This window comes from Eleutherodactylus coqui, chromosome 13 (assembly GCF_035609145.1).
Source record: "Eleutherodactylus coqui strain aEleCoq1 chromosome 13, aEleCoq1.hap1, whole genome shotgun sequence".
In the NCBI taxonomy this organism is placed as follows: domain Eukaryota; kingdom Metazoa; phylum Chordata; class Amphibia; order Anura; family Eleutherodactylidae; genus Eleutherodactylus; species Eleutherodactylus coqui.
Window position 1 is genome coordinate 45,641,115 of NC_089849.1, and position 13,007 is coordinate 45,654,121.

Below are 13,007 nucleotides of genomic sequence, written 5' to 3' on the forward strand. Positions count from 1 at the left end.
TAAGGGCGCCATTACACGTTCGCGACAAAAAAATATGCTTCACAAAACACATGTAAAATATGTGCTCTTCTCAATCAATGCTAGGGTATTATCACACAGTCATTGGCACACGTGATGCAGCACTAAGGGCTCATATACAGGAGCGTATGTGTGCTTCGTATTATATGCATAATACAGAGAGTTGAAACCTCGTTGATGTGAATTGGGGTCTTCAGACATGCAATTTTCACGTTCGTATTTATCCATATTACGGACCAAAATAACCCATTAAAGTCAATGGGATCTCGTAAATATGCATGATACACAAGTATTAACTGTGTTTTTATGAATAAAACTAATGGGGCCTTCTTGCATTTTTTTGCGGGGCTATCAAAAACGTAATTAATACGCACAAAAAAAAACACCATTAGCAGGGTATACACACAGTTTCGATTCATGAAAACGCTGGATATGTCATGGAAGGAAACTAAATACGCCAATGTGAATGAGCCCTAACGCTGTGTTCACACTTGGAGCTTTTTGCTGCAGCTCTGAACTGCAGCAAAAAAGCTGTATAAAAAAAGCGCAACCACTGTTAAAACCTGCACGCAATGTCTAATAAATACATGTGGTTTTTAGCAATGTATGCATTTTTTGTTGTGGCTCAGAAACGCATCATAAAAAGCCAAGTGTGAACGCAGCCTAAGGATGGGCTGCACGCCTGCACTTGTAAGTTCGGCCTGGTAATTAGTCCTGAATCACGTGCAGTTGCTGGCGCGTATGTCTAATAGCCCCCTTATAATTCTCAATGCTTTAAAACGCAAAACACTTGCCTTTTCAAAGAACGCATTCAAGGTGACATATATTTTTAAAATGCGCTGTCAGAATTTTTCTTTAAACTGCTAACTTATAACAGCACGCTAATGCTGTAACGTGAAAAGCGTTGATCCATAGTTGATGTTCGGTGATAACACGCACGGACTATGGACTGTTTGGCAACTCTTCGACCAGAACTGAAAGAATTTTGTTTGAAACTTTGGGAAAATAAGAATTGGACAATAAATAAGACATTATGAGAATTAAGCTCAAGGAAATAAATATAATTATTCCCACAGTAAACTACCATCTATTGCCCTGATAAGAAATGATGCAAAATCACTACCTCTCCACAAATAAAATGCTTATCTTTTAGAAAGCGTGTATTTTTTCCTACCTCCACAAGGGGGCACTACATCTCTTGTTCTCGGGTGAATAAAGCCACCTCCACCGAGTTTAGTATTTGTCAAATTAAAAAAAAAAACTTGTTTTTAAAGCATTAAAAATAAGCACAGCCACGTTAGGACCCCGGGCAATGTGCCTTTTTACTTGCCATTTATGAGGTATAAAAACCAAACTCATCCACTTCTCATTCATTGCCGTATACTAAACATCTTCAATTATGTGCTTGATGCTCGTAATTAAAGAACCACTTTCCCCGTGCAACGCAGCCCAGATAGCGGAGTAAATGAGCGCAGGCAGCTAGAGCAGACATCTGGATGGCCGGTTGGTGAAGTCAGATTCACGGAGCATTTTTACCTACAGCACCTTGGTCGTTAGAGGATCACCCACCTTACTAAGAAACCGTAACCCTTAAGATACTAAAGTGTAGACCGGGAGGCGTATAATCCCATCCCTCGTCTCCTAGACCCTCATTCACTTCAAGTATTTATTTCAAAACCCTAAAAATAAAAAGTAGTTAAACAGCAATAATCCTCAGATGGGTGAGGACTAGATTCCTCCAGACACAGCTGCAGCGCCGCAACAGTACGAGAGATGGATACAATGTTGCTCGTCTTAACACATGTTTGTATAGAATAGACACTTTATGGCAAAACCACTCTGAAGGCACCACATAAAGTAGACCAACCAGCCCAGACGTCACTTACCTTCATCCAGGTAATCAGAAGGAAGAGAAACCTCGTCAGATGCCGTACCGTGACTCAGGCTACGGTTATCATCGTAATTGTCCTGCCCTTGTATATCAGCTTCATCGTCTAAGGGAAATAACAGAAGGCACTAATTACTTCATATAGAATGCAGAAAATGTGCAGAATGTGGGCAAAATTTGACATTTGGCAATTGATATTTATTTCTAGTTGTTTATGTAGCGCCGACACTTTCCATGGCAATGCACATACATTAAAACCTGTCAGAAGGTCACACAAAGCCCGTATACTCACAAGGCCTCTGGCGGTGTCTTTCATCAGTGTGTAGTCCGTAAAAACGGACAGCATACGGACACAGACTGTGGGAAAACTCATTGCATGCACTAGTCTGATCTGTTCTACAGATGAGACTCGCCTATCCAAGTCAATGGGGAGAGAAAGAAACGGACATGGATGGCGCCTGTTTGCCGTACGGTATTTATTTATTTAAGATGCAGGATAAAAGTTAAGCTTGTTTCAGTTTTGTTTTTGTGGATGTGAAAATCGCAGGACTAGGGAGAAAAGGTCTGATACATGAACCGAATATGGAGGCCACACGAACTGCTCATGTATGAAAAACGATCATTTTTGTGGACGTAACAGCCTTTTTTTCATGCGATGCGAGGTTTCCCAACCAATGAGAAACACTTCTGGTCCTCAATTGCGTGTGAAACTCGTGCAAGAGGTTCGGAACGTCACAGATGCGAGGCGTCTTTGCTTGAAAAATGCCTGGCATCCACGGGTAAATGTCAGGCTGAGTTTGAAGGCCCGATATCGCAATCACTCGTGTATAGGTAGGCAAAGAATGTTTTTAGTTGCTGGAGGTTTATACAATTAAGCAAACATCTGATTGCCATTATGGCCTCCTGCCCACGGCCGGGATGGATTCTGGCTGTGGAATCAGATCCAGCGCCCTCCAGAGACCCTATATTCACCTGTCCGGATCCACCGCAAATGTCCCGTCTGGCGAGCCGACACGCAAGCGCAATGCAAGGCAAGACACGCCGACGCTGGGTGGTGATGCAGATTCTCGTGGTACTTCTGATGTGCTCACAGTGGAAGTATCGCGGGACGGACAGCTTCCATTGACTGCAATGGAAGCCGTCCGTGCGTTTTTACGCAGAGGATAGAACATGCTGCGATTTCTCCCCCACGAGTGGGCAGGGGAGAATCATTTAACACAGCATGTCTATGGACGTACACTGCTGCGGAATTCGCAGTGGGTGTCTGGCCGTGATTTCCGCAGCGATAACCCTTCCGTGGGCGTTGGGTCTATATGTTGTGTTATATGCAGGGTTATTACAAATGATCTTCCTGATCTGATACCCTCATGACTCACATCTAGTGACACTCGGATACATAAATGTGATATCAATGGAATCAGAAACTCAAAAAGTTTTGTTGTACAACATCAAAAATGTTCTCCACATCAGGAGGTGGTCAATGTGACCCCCTTGTTACTTGGCACACTTGTAGCCTGTAGTCAAGCTCCTGCCATACATGTTGTAGCGGATCATGATTGACTGCTCTCAGTAAGAGAAACCAACTAACCTTATAGATATGATACCTTGTAATGGCTAACAAAAATACACAAATATTTTGGGCCTCGTTTTGGGCCGTCAGTAAGACGGTCCTTGTTGCCCCAAACAGCCAATCAGAGCACAGCTTTTATTTTACCTGAGCAGCTTGAGGAATGAAGGCTAGGTTATGATTGGTTGCTATAAGCAACAAGGCCCGTCTTATTGTCAGAAAGTTTTGCTAAATTAAACTTTTTGAGTTTTCATTGATATCAAATTCAGTTCTGAGTTACGAGGGTTTCAGATCAGGAAGATAATTTGTTATACTCCCGTCTAGTGACTTCTAGGGTGAGTTCACATGTAGCTGATTTGCTGCGGATTTTAGTGCAGATTTAGAGCAGATTTCATCCTCTTAGTTTGAATTCCACTCTGAGGCCTCCAACATACTTGCCGGTTGCCCGTGTTTCACCTGAGATGCTTGGAAGCAACTCCCATCGAGAACAGACAGACAGCTGTCCGCATGTTCTTACTCACATCTGTGATACGGACAGGAATAGGACATACAATGAGGTTTTTTTTCCTGTGGACCAGTAGTCTGCATGAAAAACCGTCAGTGTGCATAGTCCCAAAGGCTATAATGGGTCCGTGTGCTGTCAGTGACTTAACATGGAAAGCACATGGAGCCAAACACGTCAGTGTGCCGGAGGCCAAAAAAAGGGTGAAATCTGATGTAGGTCTGCAGAAAAATCCACACAAAATCAGCTATATGTGAACGCACCCTTAGGCTAGCTGCACATGGCTGAGTGCGACATCGGGACGAGTTTCTCTTGCATTTTTTTATGCAGACTTTAATAGCAGAATTACATCTGTATGGTAGAAATCTGCAACAACAATTCTGCAGGACGTCCTTAATTCCACCGCTGAAGGCTTTTCCGCTAAGCAATTTAATCTTGCAGTTTTGCCGTTAAGATGCACGGATTTTAACTGATGCAGAATTCAAGCCCCATAGGGACAACATTGGGATGCATAAGTGTCTGCGCAAACTAATTCCGTCCCATGCGAAAGATCCCTGAGGGTGCTATTACACACAACACTTCTCCCTATAAAACATAGGCAAAGCTATGCTGATTGCAGCAGGCACCTGTACTCATCAGCTCAAAGACTATGGCAGGTCCAGGTGCCGACCGCAATCACCAGTTCTCCACCTATATTTAGCAGTGGAGAAATGCTACCATGTAATAGCATTAAAGGACGTCTGTCATTAGAAAACAAAAATTCTATACTTACCTATTCCTTGTGCCTCCCTGTCAGTCTTTTTAGTACATCTTCCCCTCCCCGATCTTCTCGTGGCTCCTGCACTCCCCTCGGATCACATCACTTCCGCCAATTCTTCGTCTTCCAGTGACGAAGCGTTGATTCTCTGCAGTCTCCTTCCTGCAGGGCAATGTATGCTCCGTCACTAGTGATGTCGCGTTCACAGCCTAGCAGGGAGTGCCGAGCTATTGCTGAGACTGTGTTCGTGCGCTGTCTCTCTGTAATAGTATATGGACTCTTTGCAACAGATTGGCATTCCTTGCTAGGCAGTGTACATTACATCGCTAGTGACGTTACCTACACTGTCCTGCCAGAAGAAGAATGCAGAGAATGGATGCATCATAACAAGAAGAGGAGCATCCGTCCGGCTTGCGGTGAGGTGACCCCGGGGACTGGAGAAGATCAGAGAGAAGATGCTTAAAGAAGGCCGCCTGAAGACTAGGTAAGTATTGTTTGTTTTTGTTTTTTTTAATTACAAAACCCCTTTAAGTCTGTGTCACATGGGAGTAGATGTATTTACGAGCACATGTACGCTGCATATTTGTGTGTTTTACTGTACTTTTTGCACATGCAAAAAAAAACAAAAAAAAAAACAGCACACAATCAATCATACTCCCATTCATTGAAATGGGCAATCATTGTAATTAGTTCAATATATGCTCCTTCCCTCTGCAAATACGCAGGAAAATAGAGGATGCTGCACGTTTTTGTGGGACAACCAAAATGCACTCCCAAAACATCGATGGGTTTCATTCACTGAGTTTTACATGTGCACCTTTTTTTGTGCTTAATATGGCGCGCAAATACATTTGTGTGAATCTGGTCTCACATACATACCATTAGCACTTGGTGCCAACTGCCAGGTTGCACATCTAGCTGGAAGCTCAGCCTGGCAATTATCGGGAAGGTGCAAGCCCTAGCAGCGGACACTATTGCTCATTTAATAGCATCCATAGGCCATGCTCTACCAGGCGCAATAGAGATGCAATAAGTTATATATTCAAAGAAGTCAGATTTAATACAACACATATTTACTAGAGAAACAGCAGCACAAAACGAACACCGACTCCAGGATTTCAGCTGGGGATGTGCAACTTCACTGCAGGAGATGTGCAGGAGGATTAGTCACATTGTCACTACACATGGCTACATATTTCCAGGTTTTATTTGCTGCAGAATCTGCAGCGGGCGCCCACACCGCGGGTCCGCAGCAAATGTCACCCAGTAGCATACTATGGGAAATCGATTCTTCCTCCACACTTGCAGAAACCAATTGCGGTATCCACAAGCGGAGGAAAAACCCCAGCATGCTCCATTTTTCCACGGATTACATGCGGATGGCTTCCATTGAAGTCAATGGAAGCCGTCCGATCCGTGGTCCTTCCACAATCACATTGTGGAAAGGTCGCGGATTCCACATCATCAATAGGCGATGACGCAGGAAAAGCAGTAGTTTAGAAAACAAAAATTGTACTGCGCATGTCTGACGGCTCGCCGGGTGGATTATCCAGATTATATCAGATGAAAAGTGAAAGTACCAGGTACGTGTGAACGCCGCTGCTCCCAGGGCCGGATTCTGCATGCGGAATCCAGCTCTGCAGCGTGCAGGAGCCCTTACAAATCCACATGGAATTGCAGAAACCACATTCATAAGCGCCAGAAGTAGAATGTAAGGCTGTGCTCCCATACATCAATTGTATCCAGCCAGTAGATTTACGCCAGAGCCAGACACAACTGATAACTTCTTGGCGCCATGTGTGCATCGGTCAAGCGTTCATTGCCTGACGGCTTATTCACATGGACGATATTCCTGTGAGGGTTCCTTGCGATATGGGTGGATCTCGCATGGTTGAAGGACCCATTCCTTTCAATGGCTTCATGCACACGAGCGATTTTTCACTCAGACCGATGGTTCAAGTGTGAAAAATCACTGCATGTTCTAATTCTTGTACCAGTGTTGCAGTAGGATAGGGCATATAATGTGTGATGTCCTGCTCACCGGATAGTACACGGACGGAGCGTCTGTGCGCTGTGAGATGCGGGTTTCGCACGAGAATCTCAGGCACAACTCACATCGCCCATATAAATACACCCTGACAAAAAATGCTGCATGCAACAATCAAAACTGATGCGCCAAATGCCACCGACGATTCCAAGAAGAATCAGTTCTGGTATCAGTATTTCTCTAACTTTTCACATCAACACCAGAGAAAGAATAAAAAAGGCAGACATGTGCATACAGAAGAAGCAGCCTTAGTGGTTTTGATAAGGATATCTGTATATAATCTGCACCAAAATCCTTGCCAAATCTGGAACACAAATATAGGGAGACTATTTGTCTTGCTTGGTGACAATAGTCTGTTTCTATGTATCTCATAGCATTGACATCTGATTTTAAACATGTATATATCTTTCTACAATCAGTCACCGGAATACATATACAGAGACTGGGAAGGCTGAGAATCAATAATTTAAGGAGATACAGTACTGATTATGGCCTGTAGGTGGCTTCAGTGACAACAAAAACACATTTCCTCCACAATCTAGAGCCCCAGCTGAATGAGGAATATAACAGACATGTTCCCATTCACAAACCTCCACCTAACCTTCTTATTTACACAGCGGCCCCCCTAGGTCTCCACTGTAATTCTCCTTTAACATTCCAATGAAGAATTGCGGAGCAGCTTGATTTCCCATCATAAAAATGGGAAAATATTACTTTCCGCACATCGCAGTGGTGATCCATTTATTCCACGGTGAGAAGGCATAAGAGCCGCTCCACGGATTGTAATGTGATGGACACGTATACAAGTAATTTCTTAACATGGTTATCACATCATCAATCCGCACCAAAGACACCTATCACAGTATATTAACCAGTGAGATAATATTCTGTAGTAATGTGATCATGAATATCCATTTACTGCAGGAATAACATAACCGATGCAATGCAAGGGACATTATCCCTGGCATGTCTCATACATCCAAGTCAAGATGACAGCTAAGAACCTGCTCAAGTGATCAAGTTCTCACTGGAGCACAAACCTTGGGTGACAGGTCTGGCAACTGGTGCTTCTGTAATTAGATGGAGAGAGACTCTAAGAGAGCCAATATAAAGGATGTAGTGAAGTCTGCTGGGGACACGGTCAGCCACAGCGCGAGTCACACAGCTACGAGACATCAAGAATAATTCTGTCATTAATTAGCTGCTTTGCTCCTGAAGTCCAAAGAGATCTATATCTTACAGGAAAAACAATATAATTAGCCGAGCACTCTGGACCAAATAATCTATTTAACTTTGCTGGCCTCTAAGCTTGCAGCTCTCCGGCAAACTGCAGCCTGTGGAAAATAAAGGCTGCGCGGATAGAAGAGGATGCACAGGATGCAGACCATGTGGTCTTCCGGGACTTCCGCATACAGCCTGCTCCATACTCCCCTGCGACCTATGACAGAGAATTACATCATAGGTCAGCAAGGGGTTAACAATCCAAAACTTGGTTCGTTTTGGGCGGGGGAAGCCTTAAAAAGTATATTTATGTCAAACAAACACATTCACGGTTCAAAAAATATATATTTCCTTAACAAAACTAGACAGTCAGGGCTGTTTGTACAGCCATCCTTCGTTCATTCCCTAACGCCTAACCAACATTCTACCTGGCACTGTCAGAAGGGTCCTCAATCCTTCCAACTAGAACATTTCCCAGTTCGCTTGTCAGTAGGGGGAGCTCTGCGAGCAGAATCAGTGCTTTAAAATAGATAGAACGCACAAGAGATACTCTGAGGTGCACCAAATACAAACAATGAGGCAGATTTACTAATATGGTCCAATAGTCAGACAGATTAGGCATTAGGGCGGTCTTAGGCAGCATAATATGATAGTTATAACGTCAACAAGACCGGCGTTCTTTTAAATTCCCTTCACACGGGCTGATATTGTCTGTATGGGGAATAATCAATCAGTAATGCAATTTTTGTTCATCCTCCATACTTTCATCACTGTCAGCAGCACATCCCCCATTTACACGGGGAGATGTGCCGCCAACAGCAATGATTTTTCCAGGAGCACAAATGAGTGCCTGCTTGTTTGACAGCCAATCCTGACAAAGTGCACAAAATTTATCACAGCTAATGCCAAATGTTACATTTCGAGTACCTTAAAGTTTTGTCTAAGTTTATACTACCTGTTGATTAGTTTAGCTTGCACCAAAATATTGCAATACTATCGCACTTAAATAAAGCCCCCTTTCTGCTCAGTCACGCCCCTTTGTCAAATGAGATGCAGTAGATTATCCTTTATGTTCCAGGATTATCTACAGGAGCTCTAATCTAGTTTGTTCAATACCTTGGATGCAGTAGTCAATAGCGACAAGGGCATCTAAGGAGTTTAACAGAAAAAGACGGCACCCCTATCAATCTATCAGCGCTGCCGCAACAAACATGTGGGTTACCGGTGGTTACCATAGTAGGCGAAGTGTAACAAAGGCCTCCAGTCTACCACTGGTCCATGCTCAGTGGCCTCGCCTAATAGGGTCCGACACCTAATAGGGTTCATCTCTATGTCGCTGACATTCTTTAATGCTTTAGAATATTAACCCTTTCCAACCCACTGTCTGACCTCTGAAGACATTATGGTTTAAGGCTGTACAGCTCCGATGTTGAAAGACGTCCGTTTGGGGTTCTCTTACTGTATATTGCCAGCCTCTCTGCTGTCGGAGTCTATCCAACATGTCACCGCATGCAGTACTGGCTTTAGCCAGCATATAGCGCCATTGTATTACAGCAGTAAAGGAGTAAGCCCCCCTAGGAAAACCAGGATACAAATTGGATTGGAAAGGTTAAAGAGCCCCTCTGGTGAAGTTTTTCATTGAGTAACTAGCCTATCAGTTTATAGAAGTTGCCTAGTATTTTCTTGCTTAGTTATTCTCTTTTATCTGAATAATCATGAAGTTATTCTCTTCGGAGCGGGTCACATGATCTCATGGCAGCTGCCTGGAATTTACTTGGCTTTCTGCACTCACAAAAAATAACTATTTCAGTCACAGCAGTGTCCTGTATAAAGAAACTGCATGGACTCTACCACACGGGCTCTTCACGGGGATGGAGGACAAACTCTGATTATAGTTACAGCTGATAATTAGATGCTCGTGTCACACAGTTATAATGAGGAACACAACAGTTTATCCTCCTGATTATATACTTCTGGCCTATCATTATTTAGGTGCATATAGAGGGTGATGATAATCACACTGTCCTCCCAGCAGGCAGAGATGGCACTGGCTGTAGCTCACCACGTGATGCTGTGCTGATGTATTATGGAATTACTAGTACAGCATAGAGGAAGAGAAAGCAGGGAGAAGTCTAAAAATCAAGATGATGTCTGATAAGTATATGCAGAATATATACGAACATGACTGCAATATACATACGAGATGTCCAGAGTCAGAGAGCTAGGTGAAAGCTGCAGCAATCATAAAAATGTGTTTTTGCTGGAGTAGCCGCATTAAGATAGCCAAGTGCGAGTTCAGAAAATAGTATTGGACAGCACATGGACGCATTGCATGTCCTACCCTCATCCATGAATCAAACCAGAATGAAACATGCGTTTTTTTATTTTTTACACAGACCATTATCTGTAAAAGAAATAAACCCGCTCATCTGCACTGCCTCAGTGATTTTAAAGAGTCCAAGTCCTGTCCAAGTTTGCTCAGTTACAAACCTGGACAAAATTGGCTGTGTGAATAGGTCCTAAGTATTTGAAAAAATTATACATGCACAATAATCAGACTCAAGTCCCTTAATGAGGAAGATACTCTGCCAAAAGAATCAAGCACCTAGAAAGAGTTGTCATTTAACTGCAAAACCTGGCATGCAGCTACACCTCAGGCAGATATGCCAATGATTAGAGTTGTGGTGTAATTAGATGAACGGTCTTGTTCTAAAAGTAGTTCCACTCTTGGCCTATAAGAAGGCTCTCAGACTACTTGTGTGTGGTGGACCTCTTTTTCCACTTGTGTAGAGGTATCGCCCAGTTAAAAGAGTGTAAGAGGGGGCACATTATTGGAATGTGAAAAGCTAGATGGTCATAGCGACAAATTGCCTGCCACATGGGCCATTCTGACCAGACTGTTTGGAGGTGTTGGGACCATAGGGCGCTCGCACAAGGCGATCGGGCTCAGGGCAACCTTGACAGGCCAAACTAGACTGCTATGGAGACGAACCAGGTTGTCTTCAACAATGAAGACATTGTGGAGCGGCACACTACCCCCTGCTGGTGTGATGGTCTGGGGGGCCTTCACATATGACAGTCGGTCACCCCTAGTAGTGATACAAGGGATAATGACAGCTCAGCGATAAGTTCAGGACATCCTGTAGCCACATGTGTTCCTCTCATGGCGGCTTCCAAGAGGCATTTTCCAGCAGGATAACGTGTCGCCGCACACACAAGGGGGTCACAGGAAGCCCCCACAACATTGTCACACTTCCATGGCTGCCTGGTCACCAGATTTATCACCAATAGAACATGTGTGGGACCATCTGGGACGCCAACTTCAGCAGCCTACGAATTTGCACGATCTAGAGACTCAGTTGAAGCAAAGTGGACACAGAAGACTGATGTGCAGCAAGATATCATACGTAACCTGTATGCCTCCATGCCTGTCCGTATCACATCTTGCATCGAAGCTAGAGGTGGTACATCAGGGTACTAGAGCCTCCATGCCTGCACGTATCACACCTTGTATCAAAGCTAAAGGCGGTACAACAGGGTACTAGAGCCTCTATGCCTGCCTGCATCACATCTTGTATCAAAACTAGAGGAGGTACAACAGGGTACTAGAGCCTCCCTGCCCACCCGTATCACACCTTGTATCCAAAGTAAAGGCGGTACCACAGGGAACTAGAGCCTGCCTTCAAGCGTTCAGTTTTCCACAATAAATTATCCATTTGCTCTGACATTGTAATCACTTACTTATATTATATCAACGCTGTAATCACACATAGAAAGTTTAATTCAGTTCTGACAACTCCTAGGCTAGGTGCTTGATATTTACACAATTAAAATTTTATCCGGCAACTTACACACGCTGTCCAAAAAATAAAAATAAAAAATCAGACACAAAAAAATATACATTTTTTGTTATTGCATTAATCCCAACCATCCATAGACTAAAGTTATCATATTATTTATACCACACGATGAAACTTTTCTTTTTATGTGCCCCCACCACCAGCATCAATGCCATTATGTACTATTGCAGGCGGACTGCTGTGCCCGGTTACATGGCCAATTTCTCTGTGAATGCCAACAACTCCCAAAAGCCATTGCAAAAAGTACTTGCTTGCTCATAAGTCAATCCCCAGAAGCGGCCTCCTCAGCTTTACTGTATTTTGCTGTGCTAACTCCCCTGACCAGCAGCTTAGAAGCAATTTGTATGAAGAGAGGATTTCTAGGCCAGGAATAGGAAGGATTCATGACCTGTACAATAAATGTAATATACACTGGTGGGACAACCCCTTCACAATTCTCTGAACCTGCAGATTCCGGAGGGATTGGCTGACTAACGTGTTTCAAGGAAGCAAAACAGTCCCCAACAGTAGACATTCGCATGAGAGATAAACCACTGAAAAAGGAGTCTGGCAGTGGCTTAATTTCCATTCACCATTTAACCCTTTAAGGACCAGGCTGTTTTGTCCCTTAAAGACCAGACACTTTTTAGGGATTTTACCCATGTGGCGGTTTTACTGCCCTCTTGTTTTCCTTTAGATAGCAAAATTATTTTTGCTGCGTTTTTTTTCCCCGTGATAGATGGGGCAATATTTAAAAATATTTTAAATATCTATTTCACTGACTTTTCCCCCATTTCTTTAGTTTTATTGTGGGTAAAAAGCTAAAAAAAAAAAAAAAGATTTTAACATTTATAGTTATTTATTTTTTTAATTAGTACATGTTAAAATAAAGTACGGGAACGAGTTCATCTATTTGTTTCGGACGTTTTGATATATAATATGTATGGTTTTAGTTTACAGGGAGTATATGGCAACGGTTTTGGTTGGCGTTGGCTTTGGGTCATTTATAATAATAACCTTTATTTGTCTAGCGCCAACATATTCCGCAGCGCTTACAAATAGAGCGGGAATACAGAAGGACAAAAGTACAGAAATTACAAAACCACGGTTACATAGTAATCAGTTGATGGAAACAATAGGGGTGCGGGTCCTGCTCCAACGAGCTTAC

At 43.3% G+C, this 13,007-nt stretch overlaps 1 protein-coding gene across 2 annotated transcripts in view; it reads right to left on the reverse strand.

Annotated features, from left to right (window-relative positions):
* Positions 1-13,007, reverse strand: part of SKAP1 (src kinase associated phosphoprotein 1) — a 341,919-nt gene that overhangs the window by 231,042 nt on the left and 97,870 nt on the right. For both annotated transcript variants that reach the window (XM_066586770.1, XM_066586769.1), the window contains exon 4: positions 1,905-2,012. In XM_066586770.1, the coding sequence (XP_066442867.1) occupies positions 1,905-2,012 (108 nt within the window). The remainder of the gene's footprint in view (positions 1-1,904; positions 2,013-13,007) is intronic.